This window comes from Equus przewalskii, chromosome 13 (genome assembly GCF_037783145.1).
Source record: "Equus przewalskii isolate Varuska chromosome 13, EquPr2, whole genome shotgun sequence".
Taxonomy (NCBI): domain Eukaryota; kingdom Metazoa; phylum Chordata; class Mammalia; order Perissodactyla; family Equidae; genus Equus; species Equus przewalskii.
Genome location: NC_091843.1, coordinates 58,081,194 through 58,097,546, shown reverse-complemented (window position 1 = coordinate 58,097,546; position 16,353 = coordinate 58,081,194). Strand labels below are relative to the sequence as shown.

Sequence of the window (16,353 nt, the reverse complement as noted above, 5' to 3'; positions counted from 1 at the left end):
TGGTGGCCTGGGGTTTGCTGGTTTGGATCCCTGGTGTGGACATGGCACTGCTTGGCATGCCACGCTGTGGTAGGCATCCCACATATAAAGTAGAGGAAGATGGGCACGGATGTTAGCTCAGGGCCAGTCTTCCTCAGCAAAAAAGAGAAGGACTGGCAGTAGTTAGCTCAGGGCTAATCTTCCACCAAAAAAAAAAAAAAAAAAAAAAGTGGCCCAAAGGATATCAGCCTGATCCCTGAAGGAGAAGGGGCTGGAAATTTGAGTTCAACCCCATGGCTAATGATTCAATCAATCACACCTACACAACGAAACCCAAATGAAAACTTTGGGTACTGAAGCTTGGGTGAACTTCCCTGGCTGGCAATCCTCTGAGTATTGTCACTCATCATAGCTTAAGGAAGAAACACCATCCAGGACTCAACAGGGAGAAGACAACTGGAAGCTTTGCATTTGGACCCCTTCCAGGCTTCAACTATGCATCTTTTATTTTGGCTGGTTCTGATTTGTATCTTTTTGCTAAAATAAAACTGTAATCATAAGTTAAAAAAAAGTAGCCCAAAGGAGTATATGACAGGATTGCTAATTTGAAAAGCTTACAGAGTAAATGAGTCCTCAGAGAGTGACAATGTGTAAAGGAAATTTCTTCTTACCTGCACCCTTCCTTTCCTGACTCCTTTCTCCTAAAAAAGGCTATGTTACCACGGATTTGGGGTTACTTTCTGTTAAGAAGGACGAGGCGAAGGGCCGGCCTCATGGCTGAATGGTTAAGTTCGCGCGCTCCACTTCGGCGGCCCAGGGTTTCGCTGGTTTGAATCCTGAGCGCGGACATGGCACTGCTCATCAGGCCACACTGAGGCGGTGTCCCACATGCCACAACTAGAAGGACCCACAACTAAAATATACAACTATGTGCTGGGGGGATTTGGGGAGAAAAAGCAGGGGAAAAAAAAGAAGATTGGCAACAGTTGTTAGCTCAGGTGCCAATCTTTAAGGGGGGGAAAAAAAAAGGACGAGGTGAGGGGCAAGGAAATGGGCACGCCAGCATTCTGGAAGTTCACCCGTCCTTTTTCCTAGCTAAGGAGCCAAATGGCAGCCACTGAAAAATCTGCAGTGTAGAGTCCTCGTTCATATTTTAAAAAACTTTAGCTGAACTAGGTGATTCCATTTTTATTACATAGGTCCTATGAACAGAACAATGAAATCCCTTCATAAATGTAACGCTGCATTTAGGAATCAAGAGTAATTGGTTCAGAAAAGACAAACACTTGTATCTTCTTATCAGTGGTGGAAATACTGCCCTCTCCGCTCCCACGCCAAGTTAATTAACTAATACTAAGAGTTTTTAAGACATTGTGAGGGGGACTGGGTAAGTAGAGAGGGGGAAACTTCAGATTTGGGTGATTTTTATTTGGTTCAAAACAGCGTGTCTTATAGTCTCTTGCATTTACTGTGGTGATGACCAGAGGGTCAACGCAGAAGCCAGACCCCAAGGATGAAGGAAGCTCAGGAAACGTGATGGGATTCATTTCCAGACATGTTGAAAATAATGAGGTGGGGCACGTGGTATAAGGAAGAAACTCTGCTACAATCACTTTATGCCATGAATTTGTGGAACTTTCCCAAGAATTTGTACAAAATCTCAGAGGGAACTTGTGTGGCCCATTTTTGACTTAAGTCTGTGATCCAATGGGACAGAGACTCACGAGCCTGTGGTCACATCCAGTTTGCTTTAGTGAACTATCTGGAGAAAGCATTCATTTTTGCTACATGGCAGTTGACCTAAACAATTAGGGAAAAAATGCAAATAGTGTGGAGAAGCTGGATCTCCCATCACGTGTCCTTCCTATGAGCTCCCAGGGCACCCTCTGTGTTCACCTCTCCCTACCACTTGACATACACCATCGTAATGACCTGTTTACTTGCCTGTCTCCCTAACACCCATCAAGCCAGGGACTGTGTCCTGTTCATTACTGTAACCCCTCTGCCTGGCACAGAAGAGACGACCAATCATGTTTACGAAATGAATAAATGCAGAACAAAGTGCTTCCTTTCTAGAGTAATTAATTCTACCTTGCCTAAATTAAGCCTGCTTCTTTAAGTGTGAGGAAAGGAGTGGTTATATTACAGAGCATGTAGAAATAAATGATTATCTCATTTAATAATGAGCTGGGACCAATAATAAAAAATTGTCTGCCTGTTGTTCCTTAGTTACTGCTCTGCCAAGTAGCTCAATCTGTTAGCTGACATTAATGATCTAATTTAATTAAATCTTGAACAAGGCTCAGAAAGCCTACTGAGAGCACTTTGTTTAATTACAGGCAAGGGGCAAGCACCAATCCTATTGATCTGGTCAGTTCAAATTCTATACAATAAATGTGGGCAATGGGGAAAAAAAAGTGACCCCAGGTGCTTTGCCTGCAACTTTGATGAACTGTGGATTCAGAGATGCTGTAAAGATAGCAAAGGCAAACCAGCCATAGATCACATGGTATCACAGGGACAGAAATGAAACCACACCTTGGTCACTCCACAGGGCTACACATCATGAAGAACAGAAGACAATCAACCACAAAAGACAGATTCCTCCACAGAAAAACGAAATATTGGGTGGTGGTAGGTAGAAGTCATCTAGCATCTGAAGTCTAGTAAATTGGCATTCAAAGGCTTCTAGCAAATTCTATGAGACCCACAATTGTCGAGAAATAAATCCAATTCATGGGTATGTATACAAATTCCTGAGAATATTTCCAGTTGAGGAAGAGATACGAGTTCTTCAACATATTTTTATTTGGAGGTAATTGAAATGTACATTATATACATTTATATAAAGCCATATTAAGTGCAAAACTTAAAGGTAATAAAAGTGATCAGAAGAAAGGTTTTGACTACAGTGTGTGTGCATGTGTGCATGTGTGTATAGTTATTAAATGTTTATGAGTTCTTCAAATATCTATGGATTCTTAGGGAGGAAAAAAAAGGGGCCAGCCCAGTGGCACAGTGGTTAAGTGTGCACGTTCCACTTCGGTGGTCTGGGGTTCGCCTGTTTGGATCCCGGATGCGGACATGGCACTGCTTGGCAAGCCATGCTGTGGTAGACGTCCCACATATAAAGTAGAGGAAGATGGGCATGGATGTTAGCGCAGGGCCAGGCTTCCTCAGCAAAAAAGGGGAGGCTTGGCAGCGGATGTTAGCTCAGGGCTAATCTTCCTCAAAAAAAAAAAAAAAAAAAAGATACGGTGCTAAACTTTCCAGACAGCTTAACACGTAACTCTGAATTTCACCCTAAACAACTACTAACATTTTTTGAGCATTTACTGTGTACCAGCTACAGTCTAAGTGCTTTGTGAGTATTATCTAATTTTCCTGCACTTGGTATTATTATCATCCCCACTTCATGGCAGAGTAAATTGAGGCACAGAGAAGTTAGGTAAGTTGCCAAAGACCCATGGTGACTTGGTAGGGCAGGCTGTGACCACAGAGGGTCATACTCCAGAGCCCGGGCACATAGTGTACCACGTATTAACACTATGCTGATATCAGTACTAACCTCCAGAGTTGGAGAAAAAACTCAAAGGAGGATTGGCTTTTCATCTTTTGCTAGTCACAATTAAGGGCTGTCTTGTGCTTTAGTAACTCAAGTTAGAGGAGGAAATTTATTCTAAACCACAATATGTAATTACATCTAAGACCAACATTTCCTTCACAAAAGACACGCCATGAGAATACGCCCGCTAAGAGCGAGCACACCTAATTAGGGCATTAGTCATAATGACCAGGGAGGGTAACCAGGAAATCACAGGTGGTGTGGGCCTGAGCACAAAGTGAACTTCATCAGCTGTCCAGATAAAGCCTTTGCTGACTGGGATGATTTACACCCGCTGATGCAAGTGTGGAGAATGGCAGCCGATACAGCTGGGTGCTGAAAATAAGCTTTTGCATGTGAGTTCAAACAAAATGATTTCAGATATGAGAGATAGGAACGCTGGCCTTTTAATTATGACATTAGTCACAAATGAGGAAAACAGTTGATAATGTTCAAATATAGTAATTTCTTCCATATTCATATATAATAGCAACCATGAAAACTTGCATGTGGATTAAAAACAATGATTTACATATGCTGTCCTTATGGAAGAACAAGTTAAAGTGCAATGATGAAGGATGATGAATTCTGCTAGATGTATTTTTTTCCTCACTAATTCAACTTTATCTATGTGCAAAATTACGGGTCCAAGCGCCACTAAAAAGCAAGCTTCTAATATTGCCACAATTGAGAAAGAGAGTAAAGTAGGTCTAGAAACTCAAAGTGAAGTTCAGAGGAAACCGTTTCTGACTGAAGAGTTCATTGCTTCACCCCAAGTCCAACCACAGATCAAATTCACAGCCAAACAAAGAAGTACTTGTGGGGTCCTGAGAAAAAAACTCTATCTTTGGAAAACTGAGTGCTTCAGCGACTCTGCCAAACATTTCTATCCTGAAAAAACAGTTCCTATAGTAATGGATGTATTTCCTAAATAAAGGGGTTCTCAGACTGGTTCAGGCCAAGAGCCATTGGTACACTGCGGTACGTACCAGGAATGACACATACATACATACACTTGTACAGAACATACATAAATACATATATTTGATTATTTTAACTTTAGTCTACACTAGAAGAGATAACATTTCATACAAGACTCAGTATAGATAAGTGAGAGCACGTACTATACTTAAAGAAAAATTTAAAGAAATGGTAAAGGAAAATTCTACATACTTTTACAAATTATAAGTTATTATTAGTCTATCTTAAAAGAACATTTTAATTGAGTTTGGGAAAGACGTGTGTACCCTGGAGAATGGTTTGTGAATCAGTGCTCTGATATAATTTTATCATCCACTTAGGTTTGCGATTCCAGAGAATAGTTTTTTTTTAAAAATCTTACCTCCATACCTCACACTTTCAAACTACATTCCTCTCAAGAATGACTTCTTAACAAGATGGGGATGGTGATTCCCAAGACTACAAATGCCACAAAATTCCTGGGGCTGCCTTGGGCTCTACCTGATGGCTTCTCGTGGCTCTATACCCTCTGGGAAAGGCCCAGCCGCGTGGGACTTGGCGTGCTCACCCTCCTCCGGAGCCGGTCCCGCTCCTCCCGGATAGCATTCATGGTGGCCTTGGTCCTGTTCAGCTCCTCCTCTTTGCTGCACAGCATGGCGGTCAGGCTCTCATTCTCTTCCCTCAGCCCAGCCAGCTCCTTCTCCCAACGAGACCGCTCTTCAGCCAGGTTGGGATACAGGTCCCGGCCGAGTACCCCCTCAATTTCCTCGACTGTCTGGAAAACACAGCCACAAAGACAAGCCAAGTGAGTTACCTTGGAGAAAAGGGAAGGGGAGAAAACAGGCCAGACTGGAGGGAGTGTCCACAGAGGAATGAGTTCTGGAGCCCCTTCACTGTAGACAGTAATCACGACTAGTGACACCCCCTAAATCATCCTCTCTCTCCATTTTCAGATGAGGCTCTGTCACTTGCCTGGGTCATAGTGCGTGTTTCCAGAGTAAGAAAATCAGTCCCTTCCTGGTGTCTAAGTTTACCTGTGGCACTAACTGCCATGTCCACACAGATGTTTATCTCCTTTGTCCAGCTTCCAGAGTTGGTGAATACGCATAACCAGACAGCAAGCCAATTAGTGATCCTGATAATGCAAATGTGAAGTGGCAAACTGCATACGAAATCTAACTAGAAGCTTCCTAAATTATAGGCCTCCTGTGTTCCAACTCAGCAATACAAGAGGTCAGATCACCATTTCCAGCTTTCAGTGTCACATCAGAATTCAGAGGGTGGGAATGAGCTTCAGTCCCAAGATGTGAAAGACAAAAATAAACCTCAGTGACACAGAAAAGAGGAAGCTCATGGTGGAGGTTTCTAAGACAGCCAGGATTTAATTAACTAATAAGACAGCTATGAGCTAAAATAGAATCTTAATAGTAGTTGGAGAATTTTTAAAAAATTCATGTGAAACACTGTATTAATGGTTTTATACATAGATAAAATTAGAAAAAAAGGGAAGAACTCATTCTGCTGGCTTTCAGAAACTATTCCTTCACGTTTATTGTCCTTTGGAAAAGGAAGTATAAGACAACTGATATGGAAAGAGGAGGGAGAATTGCTATGTAGGGGCAGAAGGCAGCAAAGCCATGTGATGAGAAACAGAAGGTCTCAAAAATGAAAAATGTGTGGGTACGTCGCTCTTAGATGCTCACGTGGTTCCCTGATGAAGACAGATACCCAAATCTGGCTGCCACTCTCCACATGTGGTGCTTTGTCCTTCCTCTCAAATCTGAGACTCTTATTCCACCCGGCCCTGCTCCAGGCCCCGCTCTGTCCTTTGCTGGTTGGCAGAAATCCTTGGCCTCCTCCTTCCCTCTCAATGCTGAGGCTAGGGCTAGTATCCAAGTTGACATTACATCAAATATAGGGCCTGGGAGACTCCAGAGAAAGAAACGCCAGTGGTTGCCTACCCAAACCACACCAACCGTATACTTACAATTCAGATGAATAAAGCTGGAAAACCAGCTGTGTTACAAACATGAATCATGGTTTACCTAGGGGAACCACAGCTCTTTTGTGAAATCCAGGATGCCTGTTGATAGAAACTTGGGCCTAGAGTCCTAAGACATTTTTCAAATAAAACATCACATTTTCCATTTACATGGGTTCCTCCCAGACTCCTCAGTTTGAATTGCTATGCCCAGGTCAGCAGGCTATGGTGAAGTAATACAAAGACACCAGAGGCCCAGTATCATCAGGACTTGACGTTCCCATTGTTCACGATGAGTGTGTGCAGATGCAGCACATTCCTCTCACCTGGTCCTCCCTAAGCAGTAAGATGAATGCGTGAGAAAGGCGTGGCTGAGACCCAGCCCAGTGTGCTCAGGATAGATGATGCGTGCAGGCCCTGCACCTCCCCCTCGTTAGAACCATGGATTGATAACTCCTGAAATAAGATTATAGAGGCCTTAAAGCTTTAATAAAACTTTCAACTTAATCTTACAACCTAAAAATGCTACAGGATGAACCATACTAAAATAATGTGGTTCCAAGGAACCAAGGAAATTGTCATTCTTTTTGGCAAAGCCAGTGATTTTGACTGTTGATGTAATGACTTTTCCTAATGTGATTCAGCCCAACAAAAATTTACAGGGCTCCTGCCTCTCCCTGGTGGCCCGATCTATAGTATGGCTTTCTCAGAGACATTCATTCTTAACAGGTATCTGAGAAAACAACACTTCAAAGGAGGCAGCTCTGCTCCTTTCCTTCAGACGCTCTCCAAGAGCCGGACGGGGGAGAGGGGCTACCTTAATAGCCAAGTCACAGTGCTCGCTGGCCGTGGTGAGCTGCTCGATGTGCCTGTCCACCTCGGCCACCGACAGGCTGCAGCTGCTCTTCTTCCTGCAGCAGACGACATTCTCGAGCCCCGTCAGCACCCTCTGCAGCTCGGAGTTCAGGTCACTGCAGTTATCTGTGGGTGAAGGTGGACAAGATGGGTCAGGGAGGCAGGCAGGCAATGAACGCTCAACATGCGGCTTACCATCATGAACCCATCCAAGGAAAATGGAACGGCAATGAAGCTTGACATTTCAAAGTTTAGCGCCATGCAGCCTAATGTCACAGGCTCCCAGCACTGCTTCTGGGGCTGGGAGCCAATGTACAGTCTTCGTTAAGGAGTTTCAGACATTGGCCATTTTCTAGACAGCCACGCCACACTGAATTCTCCTGTCTCTACTAGAAGGCAGCCACATCTCGAGTTTCTTTAGTAAGAACAAAGCAGCGTCCCGGAAGCTGTTGGGACTGCCGAAGCCTTCCAGTCAACCTTCCTCCTCAGCCATTCAGACAAGCACTAGCTCTCGAAAGAGTTTCTGCAAAGAAGATCTCGTAACTTTACTAAACAAATGAAACAAAAAGCCCTGGAATGAGCAGAGACACCAGGTATTGTAAAAAACACAAACTGTGCAAATGACAGTCCTTGCCCTCAGTGAACTTACAATCAGGACTTTTTTCTGATATAACCAATTAACATGCTCCACCATTGCAGTCTCACCCACTTCTTCCATCAGGGCAAAAATAAGCTGTTCTAACAAATTCCATTTTGTTCTCCATGTAAAAGTCTTGTAAGCAATTTTAAGAATTTGATTCTGACTTAAAAATCTGGGTTATTTTTAATGCTGGACACTCAGGGCCTGGTCAGGGAAGGAAAATTAATTATAATCTGAATGTGAACTAGACATATCTTAGAAGATACTTTTGTTGGGGGAAAAAAAATCCCCTTAAAGTCAAATACAAATATCTTAACCTATTTTGGATTCTATATATCAGTATACCATTTAATTCTTGTAGCAAGACAGGGGTTAACTACATGCAATCTCTCAAAGTACATCCTTCCCCAACATCCAGCCTGATTCCTGAATCAAAGAGGCTCCTCTTCCCTTCTCATCACAGGTTCCATGCACTAAGATGGTCAATTGCTTTGGTTCTTACCTTTGGAAGATTTCAAGAAAACTCTTAGCACTATAGGAACAGGATTTCTCAGAATATTTTTGTCAACTTTTTTTTTTTTTTTGGTGAGGAAGATTGGCTCTGAGATAACATCTGTGCCAATCTTGTTTTTGCCCGAGGAAGACTGTCACTGAGCTAACATCTATGCCACTCTTCCTCTATTTTTTGTTCTTTTGTATGTGGGACACCGCCACAGCATGGCTTGATGAGTGGTGTGTAGGTCCATGTCTGGGATCCAAACCCTCAAATCCTGGGCTTCCAAAGGGGAGCACGCAAGCTTAACCATTATGCCACTGGGCCGGCCCCTGGTCAACCTTATTTGACTGCCTATACCTGTATCAAGTTATCTCAATCTAGAGAGAAGAGAAGCCTGAGGCTTTCACTCCAACCAACGAACACAATTATTCCCCCTCCTCTCACACCCGTTATTGCCCCATCTCTCCCATTTCTGTGAACGGCACCACCATCTATCCAGTTACTCAGGTTAACTCTCAGGCAACTTTGGTTTCTTTCTGCCTCATACCCTAAACCCAATCCATCTTATGAGTGCAACCTCCAAAACTTATACCCAAAGTGACCTCTTCTTACCATCTCCACTGATACCAGCCTTGGTCCAAGCCAGCATCACTTCTCAGCTGAACCACCTGAACAACCTCCTACCTCTACTCCCCATACTGTGGCCACAGTGAGCCTCGTAAGGACAAAGTCAGATCATGTTACTCCCCGAGCCCAAACTGTCAAACGGTTCCCCTTGGTTTAACTAAAGTCCAAACCCCTTACCAGAGTCAGTAAGACTCTGCATGATCAAGACTGATGATGTTCTCAACTCAGGCTGCACCATGGAACTCCCTGGGGAGCTTTTATAAAATACCAATGTCCAGGCCCCACCCAAAGCCAATTAAATCACAATCTTTGTGAGTGGAGCTTGGGCACTGGAAATTTTTGTAAGTCCCTCAGATGATTCTAACGTGCAGTCAAGGTGAAAACCACTGATCTATCTGGTCCTTGCCTCATCTGTCTACCTTCCCCCTCATTCACAATACTCTGTTCACATTCCCGGCCTTCTCTCCATCCCTGGAACATGCCAATCTCCTGTTTGCCCAGGGCTTCCCTTTCTTTTGCTAAGACTGATTCCACTCAAATCTCTATTTACATCCAGCTCTCAGCTCAAATGCCACCTCCTCACCAAGCTCTTCCCTATCTAAAGCATGGGGTTCCATCTCCTCCCCCTGCTCAGTCCCCATTCCATTATCCTGTCGTCATGGCAATCATCACCCTCTGATCTGACTTATGTATCTTCTTTCCTCTACTAAAGGGAAGCTCTAAGGGGACCTTGCTTTTCCTTATCATTTTATCTCCAACATCAAATAGTACAGGTAATCAAAAACTATTTTTTAAATGAGCAAATATAAACACCACATCATTATATATTAAGAGACAGCAAGACTAGAAACACAGACTCTGTCAACAGCAGCATGTTTTACATCAACTTTATGCTTTTTGTCCTTGTTATGGATCAGGCCCTGAACTGCTAACAATTGGGGGATGCTCTTCATGGCAGATGCCCACCATCAACTGAAGCCAAGGAGGTCCAGAGCCAGAGGCAGCATTCCTCAGCGACCACACACGCTGGTGGAACTGTCTCCAGAGCACACTGAATTCCAGGGAAATAACTGGAAGTTTCTCCAAATGATCACTGACTTTGAGGTGCAGGCTTTCCTGGTACCCTGAGCTGGAGTTAATATACACTCCCGAATTATTTGCCTTGTTAAGTGCTTATGAGTGGGATGAGGAAGAAAGATGCCTCTACTCAGCCATTCCATGTGGATTTCCCTAGCACAGCTCCACCTGACACAATGATCACACTGGACATCTCTGCTGATGGGCAGACTGTATCCAGGCTGTATCCTGAGGATGTTAGGCTATAGGGAACAGGGGGAAGGTGTAGGGATCTGACCAGTATTTCTTTCTCATTCTTTAATCAAATAGTTGCTGAGCCCTGGCTCAGGCTAGAAGCAGGGTACAAAGATGAATACAAGACTCTCCTCAATTTCAAAAGGCTCACAGATGTCCACAGCAAGCCACAGTCCCTTCTCTTGGCTGTCCCTACCACCCTGGGGAAAGTCACTGTAGAGAAGATGATGCAAGCACGGGACAGGGAATCAGGAGGACTGAGGAGGGCACTGAAATTAATATACAGATGTAAACAGTCAAGGAAGATCTTCCCTTCAAACCAAGGAGGGCTATCAATGTGTCCCTTGGTCTTAGGAAGCCCAATGTGTAAAACAGGCTGGATGAACTCCACATACTCTCACTTATTAGTCACAGGGCTCTGTACAGTGGTTTTACACAAGCCCTAGTAGTGATCAGGTGACACTCAGCTGTCCTTTGTCATTGTTTCCTGTTTAGAGCCTCACAGGAGACAAGGTGGCCAGACTTGCAGGAGTGGGTATTCTGGATCCCCTTGTCTGAATGTCGTCAGATAGCAATCATCACTCACCACCATTCACTCCAGCATCAACGCTGCCCGATACAGGGAGGAATTATCTTTTAGTCTGTGGCATATTCTTCTAAATATAGGCTGAGGATAAATTCTCAATTCATTCCCTCGGCCTACCATGCCCTGCACAATCTGGCCCCTGCCAGACACTGGAGCTTCAACACCAAAGGCTGAGGCAGTTGGAGTCTTTACAAAAGACAAGAGGTGTAAGTCAAGGGACCAGAGGTGCAAGATAAGCTCAGATAAGGGACCATGTGTTCCAGAAGGAAAAAAAGGTACCTCATTTACAGAACCACAATAAAATATCACCTCACTGGAATGGCTACTATATAAACAACAACAGAAAGTAGGTGTTGGTGAGGAAGCAGAGAAATTGAAATCCTTGTGCACTGTTGACAGGAATGTAAAATAGTGCAACTGCTTTGGGAAACAGTATGGCAGTTCCTCAAAAACTGAAAATAGAACTACCATACGCTCCAGTAATGCCACTCCTAGGTACATATCCAAAAGAACTGAAAGGGCCTCACAGATCCTTCTACATCCATGTCCATGGCAGCTTTACTCACAATAGCCAAAAGGTGGGAATAATCCGAGTGCCCATCAATGGGTAAACGGATAAACAAAATGTGATATACATACAATGGAATATTATTCAGCCTTAAAAAGGAAGGAAATTCTGATATGCTACAACATGTGTGAACCTTGAGGACATTAAGCTAAGTGAAAAAAGCCAGTCACAAAAGGACAAATATTACATGATTCCACTTATACGAGGTATCCAGAGTAGACATATTCAATAGAGACAGAAAGAAGAATAGAGGTTACAGGGATTCGGGAAGGGGACAATATTGTTTAACGGATGCAGAGTTTCTGTTTGGGAGGATGAGAGAGTTCTGGAAATGGACAGTGGTGATGGTTGCACCAACACACACTTGTCATGGAACTCCAGTATGAAGGGTGACACAGGCAGACCCACTGCACAGCTGTGCTCTGCTTTATGTAGGAAAGGTAATGGCTTGACTCCCTGTCCGTGAGACAAAGAGGAGGCCCTTTAAATCAAATACATAGTCTTCTACCAGAGGTTATTCATATATTTCCAAAAAAGAATTTGAGGTAGCCTATAGCAAACAACCACAACTAAGAGAAGACCAGTGATTGGGACCAGGGAAAGGGTGAGGAAGCAAACAGAAGCTAACAGCTGACTCTTCTACTTAGCCCTGAGCTTCCCGGCAACCACAGCAAAAATAAATTATCTCCTGTCAGAAAGGAGAAAGCAATCCAGTTTCACACGGGAAACAATGTCTTTTTAGCAATGGATGCTAAAAGAATTTAGGTACTCAGGACTTCACATGTGGTGCGAAGTGATGTGATTGCCAGTCTCCTCAGCCGCAGTTTCACACATATGCAGATTTCATATGGCTCCGTCTTATACGAACCTTCAATTAAAATTAAGCTGTAGACCATTGAAGTACAACGTAAAGGGAATTCTGGGAGGGACTAAGCTCACACAATCTTGGCATCCAGACTTCGAGTTGTCTAATTTGATGTAAAGATGAAAGAATAAATGGAATGGACATCTCCCTTCGACCAGAGGATGCAAACTAGCCACCTAGAGCCAAAGCTGTGTTTTGTGTGGATGGCAGGATTTGGTATCTGGCACAACCATTTTTTTTTTCCTAGAACAGTTTTTGAATTAATTGTCAACATTTAGAAATCATTAGAATTTATGGCTATTCTTGTAAAATTGGAAGGTCTGGTAATACTGGGCCCAGCTCCTCACGTGACAACCATCTGCAGAACGGCCAGCAGCTGCCCCTTTGGACTTGGCATGGCCACAGGCTCCCCTGCTCTGCCCGCTTCCCTCACAGCCTCTGTCAGAGCCTGCAGCTCCTGCCTTTGCTGTCGTTTCTAAACGTAACTTATCCCAGTCAGACTTCTGACAGGAGCCAGAGAAAAGGCAGCTCAGCTTGTAGTCTTCTAACAAGAGCCCAGAGCCTTAGGTTTCTATGTTGCTGTTGGAAGGAAGAACCAAGTACTTGGGAAGTCTGGAAAGAAGGTAAGAGGACATTCACAGCTGTGAAAAGTAAGCCTAAGCAGCATTCTTGCTTGGTTAAACACATACTGATGGGCAAAGCTGGTTTTCTTCTTTCTCCCTCAGGATCAACTACACCTACCCCCGGAGTTGCACACAATAAACTATACCAGAGTTGGTTCATTCTGAATCAAGTGTTAAAGGCTGCCTGGTTTTTTTTTTTGTTTTGAACCCCCTGTAAAATCCCTAATTCAAATAAAAATACAGGTAAATGGGCTAGATGTTGGAACACTCTCCTGGTCCACCTGATTCTGGGCAGCACACTTTTTTTTCTTAAAGATTGGCACCTGAGCTAACATCTGTTGCCAATCTTCTTTTCTTTTTCCCTTCTTCTCCTCCTCCCCAAAGGCTCCCAGTGCATAGTTGTATATTCCAGTTGTAGCTCCTTCTGGTTGTGCTATGTGGGACACCACCTCAGCATGGCCTGATGAGCAATGCCATGTCTGCATCCAGGATCAGAACTGGCGAAACCCTGGGCCGCCAAAGAGGGGTGCGTGAACTTAACCACTTGGCCATGGGGCTGGCCCTCTCTGAGCAGCACACATTTTCCTGAATGAATCTGCTCCAAAATATGGTCCCAGCTTCACAACATTCATACTCCTGGGGCTCAGTGTTCACTTCACACTTAATGGTTATGTATCTGTCTGGTTTGGAAGCCCCAAGTTTTCTTCTTCATAATGGCTCTTCTTTGAACTTTGCTTTGCAATCTTCCTTTTCAGGAAGCCTTCCCTGATTACCTACAGTCTCAAATTTCCTTCTCTCTTTGAGGCAGTGCATTCAAGGTAAGTACTTGTTAACCACATGCTGACCCTGCTAAGCCCAGCTCTGCAGAGTGGTGACTGTTCATTCATCTTCGTGTTCCCAGACGCTCACAGTGCTGAGCGTGGAGTAGTGCTTGGTAAAGACCTCATGAGTTGAATGTACAAAGGAAAGGAAAAACCTTTTTTATAAGCCAACTTTTAAATTATCAAGTTTTGGTTAACCTGCTCATTGATCAAGTATCATCAAATCTAAGACATATCACAGGGCATACCACAGCCTGCTCGAAAGTCAGAAAGCCCTCAAATAAGGTAGATTCCCAAGATGGAAGCACCCACTGAAGTTAGAGATGTTACCCACAGCGAATTTTCACCAGTCTGAGAAACAGAAGCACTGTAGGCCTGCTGTGAACTCTCCCCTAACGCTGCACCCGTGTGGGGAACAGCAGGTCAGGCCATAACCACAACCCTCATGACCTTCCACGGGCCCACACAGCCCCCCACCTCCGTTCTGCCTGGGCACATGTCATGCCTTGTAAAGCAATTCAAGTGGAGGAAAGAGCTACCATTCTTTCAGCATCAATACAGACATTCTGCTAAGAAGCACGATGTGACAGATATCCTAGGGATGTCGCAGATCAGATCCTGTTGTGGCTCTAAGGCCAAACCCAGGAGGGCTGTTGTTTTTTTCCCCCCGCAGTGCCCTCCATGGTGCATGCAGCAAGACCCTCCCTTATTCTTCCAGGAAGGAATAAGTAAAACCAGAACAAAACAACATAGAAAATGACAGAACAAGATACAGTCACGTGCCATATAACAACGTTTTTGTCAACAATGGACTGCATATACGATGGTGGTCCCATAAGATTAGTACCATGTAGCCTAGGTGCGTAGTAGGCTATGCCATCTATGTTTGTGTCAGCACACTCTATGATGTTCACACAGTGATGAAATCACCTAACCTTGCATTTCTCAGAACGTATCCTTGTTGTTAAGTGACACATGACTCTAGTTGACTTCCAGGTCTGGGTGCCAAGGAGAAGACCACAGGGTCTGGGAAGAAAGGAGTAAGAGAGTATCCATGGAGGTGACACCCCCGCGTAAACATACACAGTGCCTGTGTCACCCAAAGATGAGAGGATTTATAAGAACGATGTTCTTATATATATATGTTATGTAAATATATTTATGCTCATATACTTAGGGTGAAGCATCATGATGTCTGCAACTTACTTTCAAATGGCTCAGAAAAAAAAAATTTTGGAAGCAGGAGAGGGAAGAAAATCAAACGTGGCAAAATGTGGACAATTGGTGAATCTAGGCAATAAGATTAGGGGAGTTCTTTTTATTTTAAAAGTAAGTTTCAAGTTTTTCAAAATAAAAAGTTAAGGGGAAAACAAATACCTCAACATTCAAGACAAGGACATCTGACATAGCACAGACACAGTGACATCGAGCTTTAACGTGGGAACCACTGTGGGGGTCGATTTCTCAATGCAGCTATGAGAACAGGAAGGTTCTCCTGAAAGTGTCACTGCCACGCCCAAATGACCCTTGAGAACACGGCCCAAGTCACGGGGACAGGGCCAAGGAGACCCAGCCGCCAGCCACCACCTCACTGGGACCTGGGGTCTGACTTCACCGGGAAGGAAGTCCCTCTTCCGTGTTTGTTTTCCCAAAGAAAACAAAGCTGCATTTTCAGGACTTCTATTTTAGCTAAGTCTCACCAGCCTGAGATTCGTGTTCACTTTTGCTGTTGTCCCTTGGCGGTTTTGACATAGTTGGACAACAGTAATCTTGGACTTAAATATGGTGAAGGCATAAGAAAGGTAACCTAACATCAACTTTGCACCCCAGCTGCCTTGAGGCCCCTCCAGGACCCTTCCTTCTAAGCTGCCACAGCGCCCCCACAGAATTCCCTGCCACCCACCCCAGCCCTGTGGTATCAAAGTTCTGGCAGTGGATTCTAGAGAACAAGGCTCCAATAACACCTATGTGAGAAAAGTTCAAGTTCATATATAATCATTTTGCTTATTTGACTACTCATCACCTGAATTGGCACAGCTTTAAGAATAAGAGAATACCCAGCGTTGCAGAAGACGTGAGGAAATCTTTGGGGTCAAGAGGGGGCACAATTTGGCAATACCTATGAAAAGCCTTAAAGGTCATTTTGTAGCTGCACCTCTGAGAAATTATGCTGAAGAAATAGTTAGAGGCGCATTTAGAGGATAAACTTCAGCCCCCTCACTGCACCTCCAATGCGCTCTGCCATCGGCCCTGCCCAGCTCTCGGGCCTCACCTCTGTCTACTCTCCGTGAAGCTCACTAACCTCCAGGCCGAATGGGCCTTTCTCAGAGCCTGGATCACCCATCTCAGCCCAAGAGCCCCTCTGGAGAGTAAACAGTGCCAGCACACAGTAGGCCATCAGTACCAGTTCCAAACCCCATGGCTCCGATGTAGTAGG

The 16,353-nt window shown here is 44.2% G+C and overlaps 1 protein-coding gene across 8 annotated transcripts in view; it reads right to left on the bottom strand.

Moving 5' to 3' along the window:
- MCC (MCC regulator of WNT signaling pathway) overlaps positions 1 to 16,353 on the bottom strand; it is a 407,992-nt gene that overhangs the window by 66,845 nt on the left and 324,794 nt on the right. For all 8 annotated transcript variants that reach the window (XM_070571261.1, XM_070571264.1, XM_070571262.1 and 5 more), the window contains 2 exons: positions 7,342 to 7,505; positions 5,112 to 5,318 (listed from right to left, as the gene is read on the bottom strand). In XM_070571261.1, coding sequence (XP_070427362.1) covers positions 5,112 to 5,318; positions 7,342 to 7,505 — 371 coding nt within the window. The remainder of the gene's footprint in view (positions 1 to 5,111; positions 5,319 to 7,341; positions 7,506 to 16,353) is intronic.